General features: G+C 30.8%; 1 protein-coding gene across 6 annotated transcripts in view; it reads left to right on the top strand.

The window, feature by feature from the left end:
* Nucleotides 1-18492, top strand: part of LOC143073033 (myoferlin-like) — a 92155-nt gene extending 73663 nt beyond the window's left edge. For all 6 annotated transcript variants that reach the window (XM_076248261.1, XM_076248260.1, XM_076248264.1 and 3 more), the window contains 15 exons: nt 1962-2081; nt 2415-2540; nt 2904-3059; nt 3460-3551; nt 4187-4357; nt 4767-4912; nt 5523-5671; nt 5975-6063; nt 7113-7256; nt 7481-7571; nt 7780-7879; nt 8278-8477; nt 15073-15182; nt 15584-15731; nt 16016-18492. In XM_076248261.1, coding sequence (XP_076104376.1) covers nt 1962-2081; nt 2415-2540; nt 2904-3059; nt 3460-3551; nt 4187-4357; nt 4767-4912; nt 5523-5671; nt 5975-6063; nt 7113-7256; nt 7481-7571; nt 7780-7879; nt 8278-8477; nt 15073-15182; nt 15584-15731; nt 16016-16048 — 1875 coding nt within the window. In that variant the 3' untranslated portion in view covers nt 16049-18492. The remainder of the gene's footprint in view (nt 1-1961; nt 2082-2414; nt 2541-2903; nt 3060-3459; nt 3552-4186; nt 4358-4766; nt 4913-5522; nt 5672-5974; nt 6064-7112; nt 7257-7480; nt 7572-7779; nt 7880-8277; nt 8478-15072; nt 15183-15583; nt 15732-16015) is intronic.
* Nucleotides 18493-19961: the final 1469 nt, after the last annotated feature.

The following is a 19961-nucleotide window of genomic DNA, read 5'->3' as shown; positions in this document are numbered from 1 at the left end:
TGTGGCGTGACCCGGCCAACCAACCAAGATGGCCGCCATGGCTAAAAATAGAACATAGGGGTAAAATGCAGTTTTTGGCTTATAACTCAAAAACCAAAGCATTTAGAGCAAATCTGACATGGGGTAAAATTGTTTATCAGGTCAAGATCTATCTGCCCTCGAATTTTCAGATGAATCCGACAACCCGTTATTGGGTTGCTGCCCCTGAACTGGTAATTTTAGGGAATTTTTGCTGTTTTTGGCTATTATCTTGAATATTATTATAGATAGAGATAAACTGTAAACAGCAATAATGTTCAGCAAAGTAAGATTTACAAATAAGTCAACATGACCAAAATGGTCAGTTGACCCCTGAAGGAGTTATTGACCTTTATAGTCAATTTTTAACCTTTTTCGTAAATCTTAGTAATCTTTTACAAAAATCTTCTCCTCTGAAACTACTGGGCCAAATTAATCCAAACTTGGCCACAATCATCTTTGGGATATCTAGTTTAAAAAATGTGTGGCGTGACCCGGCCAACCAACCAAGATGGCCGCCATGGCTAAAAATAGAACATAGGGGTAAAATGCAGTTTTTGGCTTATAACTCAAAAACCAAAGCATTTAGAGCAAATCTGACAAGCAGTAAAAGTGTTTATCAGGTCAAGATCTATCTGTCCTGAAATTTTCAGATGAATCGGACAACCTGTTGTTGGGTTGCTGCCCCTGAATTGGTAATTTTAAGGAAATTTTGCTGTTTTTGGTTATTATCTTGAATATTATTATAGATAGAGATAAACTGTAAACAGCAATAATGTTCAGCAAAGTAAGATTTACAAATAAGTCAGCATGACCAAAATGGTCAGTTGACCCCTGAAGGAGTTATTGCCCTTTATAGTCAATTTTTAACCATTTTTTCGTAAATCTTGGTAATCTTTTACAAAAATCTTCTTCTCTGAAACTACTGGGCCAAATTAAACTAAACTTTGCCACAATCATCATTGGGGTAATTTGTTTAAAAAATGTGTGGCGTGACCTGGCCAATCAACCAAAATGGCTGCCACGGCTAATAATAGAACATAGGGGTAAAATGCAGTTTTTAGCTTATAACTCAAAAACCGAAGCATTAAGAGAAAATCTGACAGGGTTTAATTGTTTATCAGGTCAAGATCTATCTGCCCTGATGTTTTCACATGGATCGGACAACCCGTTGTTAGGTTACTGTCCTGAATTGGTAATTTTAAGGAAATTTTGCCGTTTTTTGTTATCATCTTGAATATTATTATAGATAGAGATAAACTGTATACAGCAATAACGTTCAGCAAAATAAGATCTACAAATAAGTTTGCATGACCAAAATAGTCAATTGACCCCCTAAGGAGTTATTGCCCTTAATAGTTAATTTTTAACATTTTTCATAAATTTTTGTAAATTTGTAGAAAATATTTTCCACTGTAATTACTGGGCCAAGTTCATTATAGACAGAGATAATTGTAGCAACAAGAATGTTCAGTAAAGTAAGATCTACAAACACATCACTATCACCAAAACACAATTATGTCATGAATTTATCCGTGTCCATTATTTAATATGCACAAGACCAAGGTGAGCGACACAGGCTCTTTAGAGCCTCTAGTTTTTTTTATATCAATGATTATTTAATATGGCATTTCAGATATTCATACATAAAAGTCATGTAATATTTATAAAATATTCATTTCATCATTTCATAATTTGTAAATTATCTTCACAACATGAGGAATAGACCAAGTTGTCATCATATTATCAAGACAGGTATGGTTTAAAATTTTGGGATCATGTTCTACTGTTTAACCTTGATGTCAACCTCACATATTGTCAACTGGATTGAGATTTGCTTCAAAATTTGTGCTATGGCAGTTTATGTGGTTATTTGGTAAAAGACATTGCTACTTTTACAAAAAATATATTTTGTTATATAATTAGAAATATTTTCATTTCAGGCTGAGGCTGCAGAAGCAGAAGCTGACCTAGATTGGTGGTCTAAATACTATGCATCTGGTGACCCTAAAGACAAGGACAAATGTGCTAAATACTTAAAGAAAGGCATGGATAAACTCAAGGTAACAATTGCAGTTTGAATCCAAATTTATACTCTGTGTTTAATAAATATTTAAATAGTTCTGTTTATACTGGCCATGTCTGAAATTTTTTTTTAACACATAAGAACTTTCTGATCTTTGCTATCAAGCTTCATGTGACACACTATACAGTTTATGTGTTTTAAAATTCATTCCTGTTTGTCGGATACTTGTAGCAGGTGATTATTAGTGAGTATAGCTCACAGTGTTCTACTTGATTAATATAAAGTACAGGTGAAGTACATGTCTATTTGCAAAAATTGCTTGTATAATTGTCCAATGTTTTATTGGTGTTATATTTTTTGTTTATTCAAGATATATGATACTGAGTTGGAGAAAGCAGAAGGTCATGGAGACTTTGCAGATTTCTGTCATTCGTTTAACTTTAGTCGAGGGAAAGACGAGGAAGATGAAGAAAGCAATATTGTAGGAGAATTGAAGGTAGAAATCATAAAAATATTATAATTAGGCTAAATAAATGTTCAAAATAGATTGTTATTCTGATTCTCAAGAAATCATACAGAATTGAAATTTTGCTTATTTCTATTAAGTGAATAAATCATAACTTCCTCTACTAGCAGTATTGTGGTGGGTGTTTTTATGGGTAAAATTAAAAATGGAAAATAGTTGTAGTCGAGATATCTCTGTTAGAAGATCACTCTCATTTGTTGGTGAGAATTGATGGTTTTTCAAAACAGTCTCTACTAGTACTTTTAACAGAAACAAAATGAGAGAGGAAAATCAGGTAAAATATGATAAATAAAATTATCTCTCTTGATTACTGGCATCTGATTATCTTTTCAGGGAGGATTCAGGGTATATCCACTTCCCCCAGACCCCAATGAACCAGTACCTAAGAAGATGTTTAGTTCTCTACCACCGCCAGACCCAGAGGAGTGTACCATCAGAATCTATGTTATCAATGCCAGTGATTTACAGCCGGCTGACAGTAATGGAAAGGTATGCAGAGATTCTTCCCTTTTAATATTATGCTTCATTTTACTGATGATTCTACCATGAAACTAGCATAATTTGAGTATTTTACTGTGAAAACCTAACAATTATAGGTTCTTTTATCCATTATGATTCACAATATTTTAGCCATGTTTGGTGGACTCGAAGTAGTGTGCATGCTTAGACTAAAGTGCAGGAAGTCCTTGATTTGATCAGATCTGCTGGATACTTATCCATTCTTTGCCGAGTCAAAACAAAGCTACTTATTCCTAAGTGATACAATTTTGACAACTTTAAGTTAGATATTTAGCTTTGAATATTTTGAATTAAGGACAGAAAAAAATGTATATATAATTAAGTATATTTTGTATTTTGTGGTAAAATTATTTTTTCTCGTCAATTTTAGGCTGATCCGTATATCGAAATTGAGCTTGGTAAAAAGAAGATAAACGACCGAGATGATTATGTACCAAATACCACAGATCCTGTCTTTGGAAGGTATGATTTAATGATTGGTTGCTGATACAATTATTTATGAAATGTATAGGAATATTTTCTGTGGCAATGTAGTATTAAATTAGCTCAAAAGGCTGATCAACTTGTGATTGCTAATACATGTAATATGTAATTTTTGTTGATACTTATTGTTTCTCAGCTGAATTATTATATAATAGTAGAGAACACATGATAAATTAATTTAAAATACATTGTTTATAAAGATCAGTCTGTTAAGTCTATTTTTATTGTATTCTTGTATCAGTTTTTCACCAAACATGAATAATCTTTTTTACTTTCATAGTAAAACTTGCGCTTTGGCATTTGAATTCCTGAGAGCCTTTGATATTTTAAAATTTTTAAGACTTTTAACTGGCAAATAACAAGCTAATTTAAGTTGATTTTGCACCAAAATATATGGAGCCAATTTTGAAGTTAGGAAACTGTCATTTTAAAAGAAGTTTTTTTCATGTAGAACTTGAAAAGTTTGCAAAGTTTCTGTTAAAAAGTACTCTAGTTTTTATTTTGATTTATTTTTTAAACAAAGCAAAATGTGTAGGCATAAAGTTCACTTAACACACAATTTGATATGGTTAAGATAACATTTTTTTTTACCAGAGTTTAATTTTTTTTCCCAGAATGTTTGAACTTAATGCTGTATTACCAGTGATGAAGGATCTGACTATTCGATTGAAGGATTATGACATCATTAGCAGTGATGATTTGATTGGGGAGACAGTTATTGACCTTGAAAACAGATATCTGTCTAAGCAGAGGGCAACATGTGGTATACCTAAGACTTACTCAATGTAAGTGTAGTAAAATTAGTGTAATCACACTTCTAATTAACTGTTCTCCTGAAAGGCTAAGATATAAGAAAAATGTGTGTGATCAGTTTTATTTTACTCCCTTTATATAACAGTAATATATTCTTGTATTAATTGTAAAGTAGATATTGGACTTGGAAAAACTTTATGAGTCTTTGTATCGCTGGTTACTGGATTAAAACTTTTATTTTGTCTTAAAATCTTGATTTGGTAATTGAAATATTCATGTATGATTCAATGATTATTACAGAAATTATTTTAAGAATACAAAAAAAATTGATTGAAAAAGAGGCCCCATATTGTTGGAAAAAAAATAGATAATTATGAAAGTTATTCTAAATAAAAATAAAAAATAATCTATATTTTACTATTGTCCTGTGTTCTCTTTCAGAGCTGGTATAAATCAGTGGCGTGACAGTCAAAAGCCAAAGGAGATTCTAGAAATGTACTGTAGAAAGAACAATATAATAGGACCATTGTTTCATGGAAACAACAGTGTGAAAGTAGGCAGCAGGGTTTACAATATCTCAGATTTTGGTAAGTTATAAAAAGATTAACATATTGAACAGAGGACTTTCTTCTAAGGTCTGTCACAGCCAAAAACCAAAGATTTATTACTTCAGGAAGGACTTACAATGTTCCAAAAATGGTTAACTCTTCTGACCTTTCCACTTATAGTTTAAGTGGCGATTTGAAAATTTTGATAAATTGTTCAATCTTTGCTTAGTATTTCATTGTATGTTTGAAGGCTGAATGAATCACTCAAAAAGAATATCAACCCTATAGCATCCTTATATAAAGTCTACCATTTTGAAAGCAAATTACTTCATGTTTTTTAAAAGTATAAGCCCAAAATTACAGTAGTAATTGTCAGAAATGTTTGTTTGTGTAGATATTAGTGATTCCATGGTGAAGGTGTGTGGTACTGTGTGTTGAAATATATAATGAGATTTTGCATGCACTGTATACCTCGTGTATTATATATATGAGCACAATATCTCAGCCTGTTAATCTTAATTCATTCATAGTAAAACTTACACTAAGGGATTTTAGTATTTTACAGAACAAGTCAGTCTTATAAGAGTAATTAGGTTGCATTAACCTATTTTAATTTTTGTATTCAACCACTAACTATTTTAAATTATAGAAAGCCAAAACAGATCAAAGAAAGATTATCCAAATGATGGACCAATAGATGAAAGACTAGCTCTTCATGTACTGAACACATTCCCAATTGTCAAGGAACACATTGAATCTAGACCACTGTTTAATCCAGTCCAGCCTAATGTTGAACAAGTAAGGAACACATTAGATCTACTTTTAAGTCAGTTCAATTTCATATTAAACAGATAATACACATATTGTAACTATATCACTGTTTAATTATATATCATAGATTTATAAATGGTTTGGAAACACACCGAGATAAAATTGCGTAAGAACATACAAAACAATTTAACTGTATAAAGGATTAATTGATGGTTTAGGAACACACTGAAATAAAAATTCTCTAAGAAGCTAAAACACTATTAAATAATAAAAATATAACTGTGATAATGGTAAATATATGACAAAACGTATGTGTCATTTTATTTTCAGGGAAGAATACAGATGTTTGTGGACATATTTCCTACCTCCCTTGGACCCCCTGGTCCACCATTCAAGATAGAGCCTCGTAGAGCAAAAGAGTAAGTGTTTGATTTCATTTGAACCTCTTGTTGTACAATATATATTTCCTACCTCTCTTAGACCCCCTGGTCCACCATTCAAGATAGAGCCTCATAGAGCAAAAGAGTAAGTGTTTGATTTCATTTGAACCTCTTGTTGTACAATATATATTTCCTACCTCTCTTAGACCCCCTGGTCCACCATTCAAGATAGAGCCTCGTAGAGCAAAAGAGTAAGTGTTTGATTTCATTTGAACCTCTTGTTGTACAATATATATTTCCTACCTCTCTTAGACCCCCTGGTCCACCATTCAAGATAGAGCCTCGTAGAGCAAAAGAGTAAGTGTTTGATTTCATTTGAACCTCTTGTTGTACAATATATATTTCCTACCTCCCTTGGACCTCCTGGTCCACCATTCAAGATAGGGCCTCGTAGAGCAAAAGAGCAAGTGTTTAATATATATTGGCCTTTAACAATAATGGATAAATACAATATGCCTCTTTTTATTATCACCATTTTCACAGAGCTTATTTCATGGAATGATGATAAACATTCATGCAGTTGACAGAAAAAAAAATCATCAAAGTGCACTTCTAAGATATGTGGCAATAGTTTAATTACTGCAACAAAAAAAAAAATTTAATTGTCTTGCAGGATACTCCTTTATATTCTTTCTTAGGCCAATAGACATTATAATATATAGACACATATAATATGAAATCAACTTACAATCAGAGATGAATTTTAGCAGTTTAAGGGAAATAACTATCTCAATCTTAAAAGAACAACAAAAATAAAAGATAACTATGGATGTTTTTTTTTATTTTCACCACCTGTGAAGCAGGGTAGGAGATGTTGAGTTCTCATCAATTTTTTTATATAATTTATGTCAAATGTTTACATCAGCAATAGAGCAGATTTAAAAATTAGTTAAGATTTTCAGATAGGAGTTAAGCCCTTTTAAAATATATGTGATATGGAAAATGATGTGTATATTGAACATTTGTTACTCTGCAGCAATCTTGTAGAAAATGCAATCTTAAATTAATTACTTTATTTCTTTATATAGATATGTTCTGAGATGTATTATATGGAACACAGTAGATGTCAAACTTGATGAGACATCACTGGTGGGAGAATCTATGAGCGATATATATGTTAAAGGCTGGGTTTCTGGAATTGATGAGAAACAGAAAACAGATGTTCATTACAGGTTAGTAGGAAATTCATACCAGATAAAACTGCTAACCAGCTTAAATTTAGTATATGAGATATACTGTGAATTTTTTTAATGGTTTTAAGATCTTAAAAAAGGAAACACTAAAGAATTTTGATGTCTTAGACAACACTGCAATCTTTGATTTTAACAAAAATAGTTTTGCTACAACATTCAGTAAAATAAACATTGTTATCAATTGAGTGATGTTTGTATTACAGATCACTAGATGGAGAGGGAAACTTTAACTGGAGATTTGTCTTCCCATTTGAGTTTATACCTGAAGAACAGCAAATGGTCATCAAGAAAAAGGTACATTACTTACATGTAAACAAAGTACAAAAATTGTAAAATATATCAAATTGGTTTTCATTCTTTATATTTATTTCTTGTGGTTTATGTTAAAACTTATCTAGTCAAGGGAAGATTACTTAATCTTAGAATATCTGTTTGGAGCCTCTGCATTTTAGTTTTTCATTTGTTTTTTGAATATAAATCTTCATTATATATTTTTTTTCAGGAACATTTCTGGAGCCTAGATGAGACAGTACAACATCTTCAACCCATTATAATGATGCAAATCTGGGACAATGATATCTTTAATCCAGATGACTTCTTAGGTAAGTTACATAAAAAATTATGGATTATTAATTATACAGCCGTCATAGACAGTTTGTGTTATGATATACAGTTGTCTGTCTGTCGGTCTGCACGTCATATGCTTTGATTAAAATTCTTCATATTAGAACTAATTGCAATTCTGTTGAGACAGCTTCCTTTTAATTTAAAAAAAAACATGCTCAATAGGTTATTCCAGTTCGAGGACTTTATAAAAAATAGTTTTAATGCAATGATTTGGACCAATAACTTAAAGAAATATATTTTCACTTAAATCTTTGATAATATATCTTTTATGGCACAACATATCTAATATTGAGAAAAATGCTATAATATGTTTTCATCTTGATATGTGTTGGCATCTTTTACAGTTGCTTAATAAATTTTGATTAAATTTCAGGAACATTATCTCTTAACCTGAACGCAATGCCTAAACCAGCAAAGTCCAGTTCCAAGTGTCAGTTAGACAGACTTCCAGACTTTAACCCACAAGTGGAACTCGTTTCATTGTTTGACCAAAAACGTCTGAAAGGTTACTGGCCTGTTTATGGCGAGCAGGTTGGAGAAAACGGTGAAAAGACTGGCCAAAGGGAACTTACTGTAAGTGTAAAACTACTATAAAAAAAACAAGCTAGGAGACATTTATAGTATTTAGAAAGTTACTGTAAAAGACAAGTTAGTGGGTACTAACAATATGTAGAAAATTACTGAGAAGACAAGAAGAATCAATAGAAGCAGTCATTTTTATATTAATTTTCATTATAAATGTGAAATGGCAGGTTTAAGGTAATTTACAGCAAGTAAAAATTACTTTGAAAAGACAAGATGGGAGTTATTTTTCACAAAGTATGAAAATACAATGGAAAACTGGTCAATAGGGAATTTACATTACTGCAAGTAGAAAATTTTAGATCTAGTGAATTTGTAAGTTGTAAAAGTATATGAAAAGACTGGTTTAATAAAATAAGTAGACACAAGGAGAGCTGTAAAGTAGTCACAAGGCAGACAAAAACATGAGAAAAAACAAACAAAAATCAACTTAACATACAGATTTCCAAGGATTAAACAACAAATTCAACCCTAAAAACCTAGGGCTAACTCATGTGGTATATCATTGGTAATAATTCTGTGTTCTACTTGGTTCACGGATCTGTCCTACAAAAGATTTTTTCAAGAAGTAGGAAATTACTTTGAAAAACTCATAAAAGCTATTATATTTTGTTTTTCGTTTTGTCTACGTCTTCAAGAACCAATAGTAAAGATTGGTAATAACCATATGCTTTTATGAATAATTTATTTGATATTTTTCATTTTTAACTTAGATAATACTGGTTCACTTGGCCTTCTTTTACTTTAGGAGTCACAACGGCTTATTCTCATTTCGCCTTAGCTGTCAAAATTATTATATAAAATTAATCCCAGTTTGCCTTAGTACAAATTTTCAGGTTAAAAGAATTTTAGTTGGCGAAATGGGAACTTGTGTAAACAATGGAATTAAGTAATTCTTTGTTTGTATTGCAATTATGTTTGATATGTGTTATTTTAATGTCAAAATCAGTCTTGAAATACTTTTTAAAAGATTGTTTTTTTTTTGTGTGTTTCCAATGCCTCTCTTTTTGAATAATTCTTTTAAGAGTGGCCCATCTTTTTTAAAATGTATTTTTAAATTAGAAAACTAATAATGTAATAATGTACATGTAATTAAGAATCACATGAGAGAAAAGCACTAATACATAAAGCACAAGAACTATTTACATAAACATAAATAAATATTACTATAATGGTAGTATTTTACTTATAAATGGACTTAGTTTTTCTGCCAGGAAACATTACATTCACTCTGTGGTTAAAGTTTTTAAAATTTTAATTATTTTCTTTAACTATCCTGGATTTGTACCAAACTTGGACAGAAGCTTGTTTATGATCATAAGATAGTATGCAGAAGTAAATTTTGTAAGATGTAATATTCAATTTTTTCAGTATTTTACATATAAATGGACTTATTGTTTCTGCCAGGAAAACATTACATTCACTCAGAGTTTAAAGTTTTTAAAATTTTGATTTCTTTTTTATACTATCCTGGATTTGTACCAAACTTGGACAGAAGCTTGTTTATTATCAAAAACTAGTATCTAGAAAGAAATTAAGTTAAAATTTTGTTCTTTATTTCCGTATTTTACTTATGAATGGACTTAGCTTTTCTTCTAGATACATTACATATAGTCTGCAGTTAAAGTTTTTAAAACATTTATTCATAAACTATCCTGTTTTTTTTTACAAAACTTGGACAATCAAAAGTTAGTATAGAGAGGATATATTTATTATTTTTTTTCTCATCTTTGTTGAGGCTGCTATTAACATCAAAAGTAGGCGAGAAACCAGGTTCAACGGCATCCTTACAAATTTAATATACAATAAGCAGTTTTTTTTTTAATTCATTTTTTTTTTATTATTAAAGTTTCTGTTATAAAAGTCTGTTGGAAAACATGTTTTTTTGTTCTATTAAACTTTTTTGTGTGTTGCATAATCACTGGGGTAAAGCTGATGACCGTAACTGCATTCACGGTCATCCCAAGATGTCGGATGAAAAATTAGGTCAGTTTCTGTATTGTCTGTTAAAGTGTTTCTATATCATTTTCTATACAAATCATACATTGAAACGATGTAAATTTATAAAAGAATAACTCGAAAATCACTAATTACTTCCGAGAAATGTGCATGAAACGGGAAATTCGATTTGAAAAAATCGTTAAGATGACCGTAAATCATAATCAAAATATTTTCAAGATGACCGTAACATAAAACAAGGATGACCGTGATTGGTAAAAAGATGACCGTAACTTGTAAAGGATGACCGTAATTTGTAAAGACTCACTGTAATTTATATAGGACGACCGTAACTTTTATAGGATGACCATCAATTCTAAGAAATATCCGTATTGTATTCAAAGCTTTTTTGTTGAGTTTGTCGATCTCAATAGGGGCTCGGTTAGCGGATATTTATAAAATGTTTCATAAATTTCTTTTTTTAAACTATAATATAATTGGCCATATTTAGGATTTATAACAATGATAGTAAATTGCATATTTCTCGTAAACAATGAAATATTTATTGATATCAACGTTAAAATTTTAACACAAATTGACAGCGATACGACGAAAATTTGAAGAAGCATGAATGTGTCCCTAGTACACGGATGCCTCATCTACACTATCATTTTCTCTGTTTAGTGGACTATGAAAATGGGATAAAACTGTAATTTGGCATAAGAATTAAAAAGATCATACCATAGGGAAAATGTGTACTAAGTTTCAATTTTATTTAACTTGAAGCTGGACAAACGGACAAACACACAGACGAACAGACGAGAAAAACATAATGCCAATAAATGGAGCATTAAAAACATTAATAATACATACGAATATTTGGTAATCGAGCCCATGTGTATGGTTCCGGATGGAAGCAGATTAAAATCTTAATTTGTCTTGATATATGCAGGCGGAAACACTTTTGAAATAGAACAAAAGAATCGAAGCTCTGTGTTTATCGAGAAAGCGATAAATGTTAACTGTAATGTTTGATATAGTAACAAAATTTTAAAAAGTTAATAGAAACAAATAAAACGACAATTTTCTTATTTTAAAAACACCATATGCATAAGTTTTCAATGTATCTACAACATCTATAACTGAAGGACGCCTCCGGGTGCGGGAGTTTCTCGCTACATTGAAGACCTGTTGGTGACCTTCTGCTGTTGTTTTTGCTATGGTCGGGTTGTTGTCTCTTTGACACATTCCCCATTTCCATTCTCAATTTTATATTAATGCAAAACAATAAGATATCAAGTCGACGACATGGTTCTTATCGGGGCCTTTTATAGCTGACTATGCGGTATGGGCTTTGCTCATTGTCGAAGGCCTTACGGTTACCTATAGTTGTTAATTGTTTTATTTTGGTCTTATCTGGATAGTTGTCTCATTGGCAATAATACCACATCTTCTTTTTTTATATATAGTATCTATAAGTTGGATGTAGAAAATGCATAACCTCCGATTTTTTTTTATCACGGACGGAGAACATATTCAATCTTTCAGTTCAGAAATTTTCGTGTCTGCCCTTCCATTATGTGAATCAAGAAAAAATTCCCCAAAACAGGTAACGATCGTATCGAAAAGAGAAAAATCGAGTGCACCTTTTTATGTTAGGGCATGTTTGGGGTGTATATTTTGTCTTTAAAACGTACAAAGCAAGAGTATTTTATATAGCATATCGCTTCAGATTCTATCATTATTATATATCAAAGCTGAGGTTGGTTTTATAACGTAAAAAATGACAGTAAGAAAAGATGAAATATATGGGTCAAGGGAGGTACCTATCTAATGAATCACAAAAACAGAGTAGGTGTGTTCGAATAGCTATTTTTTCTAAAAGTACTTGACGACAGTCTTTTAATTTGGATGATGAAAATGGATATCTTCGAAAAAATATGATTTTCTTGTGTGTGATAACTAGGGTTTATAATCTTCAACCACTGAAAATGTTTAGTCTGCCCTTCCACGAAATATTTAATTAGAATTTTTTTAAATGCTTAAGGTTTATGTACCCTTCTGTAGCCATTTTTGTACGAACTTTTCAAACTTCAATTGTATCAAAACTACAGATATTATGAATAATAGAGATAGGCCATTTTGTACATATTCCAAGGGGAAACTTGATGCAAAGCATTATTTTTTACTGTTCCATTGCATTTAATAGAAAAAGAGGACTTTGTGGCAAATAAATCAAGATTTTTATAGAAAATCCACAGCCTTTATCCTTGTACTCTCATATTTGGCAATTTGATGACTGATAGATATAGGATTATTGCATGTAGTGCTAGCATTGATTTCCTTAAAACAAGTTTATAAATGTAGTTATTGGTTAAGACAAGTATAAATATGGCCAAAATCAAGTACACCTTTTAGGGTGCGCTCGACTTTAGTGACTCAGCACGAGGTGTTTTGGAATTTACAGGTTACTTAGAACTTTTTGTAAAAAATAAACACTAGCACATCATAGAAAATCAAGTGAGTAATTTATGTTTCAAATTTTATAACAAAAATCTCTGTATTTAAGGCTGTGGATTTTCTATAAAAATCTTGATTTATTTGCCACAAAGTCCTCTTTTTCTATCAAATGCAATGAAACAGTAAAAAATAATGCTTTGCATCAAGTTTCCCCTTGGAACATGTACTAAATGGCCTATCTCTATTATTTATTATATCTTTAGTTTTGATACAATTGAGGTTAGAAAAATTCGTACAAAAATTGCTACAGAAGGGTACATAAACCTTAAGCATTTAAAAAAATTCCATCTGACATCCGAACAGACAATATTTTTAAGTTGAATCAATGCAGACAAGATCATTAGCTAGTAGATACATTTGTCTTTTAAAATATAACTGACATATAACAATCGATCGTAATGGTGCTATGTGGATAAATTTATCAGTTTTCAAGAGCAAAATTGTCAGAGCGTCATCCCTACAATGGCTTCCATTTCTACGATTGTGAGCATGAACTGGCGTAATGGGGAGATAATTTTGAAGAAGTAGAATCCTGACTGTATGAATAACATTTCTGTATATATACAAATTGACAACGTTCCGCCTTGTGATACGGTTTTCGTACAATACTATTTTAAGGATCTACTTTGCTGGAGCTCACCTTCACTAGTTTATTCGAATGATATTTTCAAAATATTTCTGTTATTTTATTTGCACGACAAAATGAAAGACGATATAATAAAAATGGGTGTACATGCAATTTTTTGGCATTTCTAAAAATGTGTATTTATTATATGTCATTAAAAGGAAGCCCAGAAACAAAAACAAAATCTTTTGTCTAGCAGTTGAAGGCTGTGCACCACATTTTTTTGCATTATGCTTGTAAGGTGTCATTTTATCGCGCTTTTGTAGCATGTTTTCCCTTCCTGTTCATTTGCATGTCTTTTGGCATGTTCATTTTAAAAATTAAACCCTCTACTGTAAAAAAGATACATATGGTAATCTTTGCATTTGAAGCACGTCTTGTTTTCTTCTACCTATAGGATAACACTCTCATATTAATATGTGTATACCAACACGATTAATCATTTGATACAAAAAGATAGTTATATAAATACGGATATTTCTTAGAATTGAGGGTCATCCTTTAAAAGTTACGGTCATCATTTACAAATTACGGTCATCTTAAAAGCAGTTACGGTCAGCCTTGTTATGAATCGCTGATTCTGTTACGGTCATCTCGATTGTGATTTACGGTCATCTTGGCGATTTTTTCAAATCGAATTTCCCGTTTCGTGCACATTTCTGAGAAGTAATTAGTGATTTCCGAGTGGTTCTTTTATAAATTTACATCGTTTCAATGTATGATTTGTAAAGAAAATGATATAGAAACACTTTAACAGACAATACAGAAACTGACCTAATTTTTCATCCGACATCTTGGGATGACCGTGAATGCAGTTACGGTCATCAGCTTTACCCCAGTGATAATGTAAAAGGATAATTCTGAGGATAATTAGATTATTTAGATTTTTCTAACTGCATAAAATAAAAAAAAGTTTCAACTTTTATTAAATATGAAACAAACAATATTTAAGAGAAGCAACTTTCCTACTTAAAATGTTTTATTTTTGGATTTTTCCTGATTTCACAACTTTTGAAATCATAAAAATGGTCACTTTAATTAAAAATAATAATTCAAGAGAAAAAATTCCCTAATTGCATGTTGTTTAAATTGCAATAAAAACACAGAGGTTTAATTTGTTTATTTAATATTTTTATCTAAATTCACATTTCGCCTTAATTCAATTCCCATCTGGCCTTAGTATACCTTTTTTACCTGGAATTTCCAGTTAAGGCGAAATGAGAACACACCATCACAACCCATAAAGAGCAATACTTAACTATCCTTAATCCCAAACCTTGCCCTTAGCACTAAAACCTAACTCTTACCTAGAACATCCCCATACCTGACCATAACCATGATTGAACCCTTACTCTAAATTATCTGGATTCTTTAAATAAAAGACGGCTGTTCATTTAAATTTTGAAATAGATATTGATAAATCTCAAGCTATTATGCTTGTAATTTGTTAAACATGAATAAAATTAAAGAATGCACAGTGTTCATGATTTTTTTTAATTTCAGGGAAAAATAGAAATGGAATTAGAGTTAGTAACAAAAGCTGAAGCAGAAGAGAGACCATCAGGTCAAGGTCAGGAGGAACCAAACATGAATCCTCATCTGGATCCACCAAAGTAAGTTGTTTAACAATAAACATACATTAAAGTGTTTAGTTGACTGAAATGTACTCTCTTAATGACTTTGTTGACTTAAATGTACACATTTTATGACTGTTGACTTAAATGTAGACACTTAATGACTTTGTTTACTTTTAAAATGTACACATGTAATGATGTTGTTGAAGTTAATGTACACATTTAATGACTGTCAATGTAAATATGTAAATATACATACCTTATGGCTTTGTTGACATAAATGCAAGATGGATGAAATTATCAGTCAGCATCATTGTTGTACATGCATTAACAAATATCAATTGTAAAAAAAAACCAAATGATTCAATTAATACATAACTATAGGGTGACAGTTAATAATTTAATGATGTGATTACTTATATCACTACTTTATTTTACAGACGTCCAGAGACCTCCTTCTTTTGGTTAGCGTCACCATGGAAATCATTCAAGCATATAATTTGGCGTAATTACAAATGGTGGATCATTGGTTTCATTGTCCTAGTCTTGGTTCTTCTCCTGTTATTCCTGTTCATCTACTCATTACCTGTAAGTATTACCAAAAAAACATTTTATCCTTTATCTTGCATATATTCTTGTAGATTGAGGCTGAACTTGCGTTGTAATGAAACCTTAAGTTTGTGAAGTTTGCTATCACTTCAGTGTAATGTGTGAACAATAATAAAAAATGCTAACCTTAACAAAATAGAAATATAAATATTTATATATATATAGTTCTTTATTTATATGTACAAGTTGTCAAAACGTCTTTTTGATTTGATAGTAATATCTGTTTATGTTTTCTATATTGAAATGTGTTTCTTTTTTTTCAGGGAGACATATCTGGGAAGATTATTGGCAATTAATGATACTGTCTGAATCACCTTTTTGGTATGAACTTTTGAAATGTTATTAGTGTTACAAAAGTGCTGTGTTTGTCAAAAGACAAAAGTGAATGTGAAAAGCAGCTATTGCATTGTGTTTTTTTTACGGGATATAAATAACTGCTGTTGATCATTCATGTGAGATTTTAAACTTTATATACAGGTAGACCAATTACATGAATTAAATTCTAGATCCTATTGTAAATTTTGTTTGTAGAATAGTATTCCATTAAATGAACATCTAGTTGGATTTTATCTAAGTTAAATAGTATTGACTGCTTAATAGCTTAATACAGGTGGGGAATCATTTGCCTTATGTTTGAACTAAAGACCCAAGTGGTCCTTAGTGGAATACTACCATATTTAAAAAACAAAAAACCAAGAAAGTTACCACTTCTCCAGACCTATGTATTATATGTCACGGTCAAGAAGAATTGGTAAGGCTGCAGTCTGGGCCAAAAACTTTTCCATCAACTAGTCCAGAGCATCAGACTAGTGGCTAACAGTGCAGACTATAAGGGTACAAGCAGCTGTAGGTTGCTTTTTCTTATTCAATCTTATAATGTATTATTACAGGCTTTCAACTTTTCATGTAAAACTACTTACTGACTTTGTATTAGCATTGAGCTTATGTATTAATTGTTTTTATCATAGGTCATTGACATGAGTCTTGAAGTTCAATGTTTACTATAGGAATGTTGGTACGATTGAGCAGAATGTTATAACATAAGTGAATTGCTTAAAAGAAGATAATTTATTTTTATATGACTCTTTTCTTTTTTTATAAAAAACAAATTAATTCTAAATCAAAAATGACATTTATCCTTGCAGAAATCAAATCTGTTGTTAAGGTATCTTTGAAAGGTCAGATCAAATTCAAATACACATATGTGAATATCTCATTACCTTATTTAGATGCACCTTATCGCTATTTGTCCGCCATTATTGGACAACACACAGGTTTCTGTAAAATTTTGACGTCATAATACAAAATATCTGATGTCACAATGGAAAAGTTAGTGTTGTTTGATGTCAATAGTTCTACTGAAACCGATTCTAGGGTCATCCGGGAATAGCGATAAGGTGTATACATAAGGTTCAATAAATATGAAATGATAATTGTTTAAATTTACTCTATAAAAAATCAATTTAGATTTTAATGGAATATTTATTTAGAAAACTAGTCAAAAATATAATAATTGTATTTTTCTATGAATTTTAATGTACATTATATATGAAAATTGCAAGCATTTCTATCTTTTGCTTTGTAATTGGCATTTTTGATATTAAAAGCTTTTAATATTTTAGTGAAACAAGGCATTGGTTACTATTTTATGAATTTGTAAATGATTGTTTTAGAAGATATATGTGGCATGACAACGAATAATGTTATGTGTTTGTAATATAAATTTGATATATACAATCTAACTTTTTGAATTTATTTTCATAGTTTGTGATATTTTGTGAGATCTTCCATTGAAGATATTGTTATGGGACAGTTTCACTATGCAAATATGTTATCTTATTTATATATATTTTTTACACAAAATAGTGTTATAAATGTTCCATTTGAAGTTTGGCATTTTTTGTTTTTGGGGTCCTGGTCTATGTTCCACCATTTTCTGAGTGAAATTGTTACTGTTATTAGATGAAAAGAAGCAGGGTTTAACAAGATGAAAGAAGTTGTTTATAAATGGTGCTTTTGAAGATTGTCTAAATATTTTTTCCTGTGGCTGTGCTGTTATACCTTCAGAAAAAACACATTTTTAACTCAGAATTATTAATTACTTCCTGCTGACAGTTTATCTATGACATGCAATACTCTCCATAACTTGATAATCTGTGATATACCATTGTTTGAAAAATTAAAATAATCATACTTAAATCTCAAAATTTGTAATGATGCTCATTATTTTATGTCATTATCGTTTTATTATAGAACACAATAAACACATGAGAATGGACCGAAGCACATCTTGTAAGATTTTGAAAAACATTAAGGCAATTTATTACTTCCATTTTTTTCAAAGATATTCAGTGAAAGAGATATTTCAAGTAACACTTAGTTTTAGTGGGTTTTTTTTTAAATTACTTCGACGGTTTGAAGAAACTTAAAATCTTTTTCTTAAATATTCTGTGGCAGAACTACATATATTGTCACATAAGTTTATTTGTCTCTAAATCTTCTTATTCCAAGTTAATGCAAATTAAGGTTCCTTGACCTTACAGATCTTGTACTACCACATTTAATTTACATATATATTGTTTAGATATTATTAGGCACAATGCTTGTATTTGTTATATAAATCATAAAGTGCAATTGTATCTATAGGACTGTTTTTTTAGATCTTTAGTTATATACTTTGATATATTCTTTGTAGATTAATTTATAAATATAATCAAATAACAATAAAGTTGTTCTGTTATTGTTGTATTTATTTATTATAACTTATTGTCTCTCCTGCGATGAAAGTCGTGGAAAGCGAGACATAGGGATTGGTCTTCCTGCCAAGATGATAAGTTGTCAACAATCAATAAATTTTTATGCTCAAGTGAGTTTGATAGAAACTACTTGTGAGAGATCATTGATATTTAATGCAAAGTTGCATTACCATCAGTACATATCGGTTTGAAGACTATTTTGAGTCCCTGTCCCCTATGTCATGATCCAGTGACTTTGAATTAATTAACAATTTTGAATTTTTCTGCTAAAGTTAGATTGATGGGAACTTACAAAAGACAACATTTCATATAAAGTTGCATTTCTGCCTGTTCACATTAGTTTGTTGACCATTACAAGGTCCTTGTCCACTAGATCAGGGTCTAGTGACTTTGAATCAATAAGCAATGTTGGTGTCTATCAGACTGTTTTTTTCTGAATTTTATGCTGACAGGCGAGACATATCTCTGTGTCAACTGTTTATTTTTTTTATCTCCCTGCTACACAGAATGGCTCATAGTTGGTTATGTAGTACCGATTATCAGGTTTTATGCATACTGATATCGTAAAATATCAGCTGCGATTCAAAATATGAAGCTTTTTGTTGAGTGAGTGCAGAGAAAAAGTTCAAAAAGGCTTCATACTGTGTCAAGCACAGATATTCTACAATAAGCAGAGAAGCAGATATTTGATTAATCAGGTTTTTGGAGTATTTTGCATGATTGAAACAAGTGTTTTCTTTGTATCACCAGCAAACAGAAAGACGTCTTGATAAGTTCAGGTAAAAGTTATTACCGTCGGTTCATACATTTTGATGTCATTAATATTTCCAGGTTAGAGTTACTAAGGGTGGGTCAATGTATTTGAAGTCTCAAAGATGTAATATGCATTTTGATTAAGAGCTGAGCAGGGTGATAAAGACAGTGTGATGACCGCTATCATTTTTCGTATGAACTATAAGCAGTAGTTGAAATAGCAGTTGACCTGAAAATGTACAGCATACTTGGACTGTGCTTCATATTTAACAAATAAGGTTGTATACATATTTGTCTAACAAGATAAACTATAACCTATGTGTACATTTTGTTGAGAAAAAATGCAATTGAAAAATGTTTTGGTCTGGCAGATTGATGGACTTTTAGAGATGATTTGTATGCAGCAACCAGTACCAGCTGCTAAATTTGTGTTTATTTACACAAACTTTCTATTTTATTATATGAATAAACTGTGCACTTGTCTTTGCAAGTAGGATCTCCCGTGTGAGAGTTTGTGGTAAATATTTAATGTTTGTTTCTCACCCAGTTGCATTATTCGCAATGATTAATACCTCACAATCATTTGAATTTATAGTACAACATACTATTGGCTTTGCTCATTGTTGAAGGCCACAATAAAATTGAGTATTATTAATATCCTCTGACACAACTTTGTCAAACTATAGGGTCTTTGCATCGG

Source organism: Mytilus galloprovincialis, chromosome 4 (genome assembly GCF_965363235.1).
Source record: "Mytilus galloprovincialis chromosome 4, xbMytGall1.hap1.1, whole genome shotgun sequence".
Lineage (NCBI taxonomy): Eukaryota > Metazoa > Mollusca > Bivalvia > Mytilida > Mytilidae > Mytilus > Mytilus galloprovincialis.
Note: the sequence above shows the minus strand (reverse complement) of the source record. Positions and strands in the feature narration are given on the sequence as shown.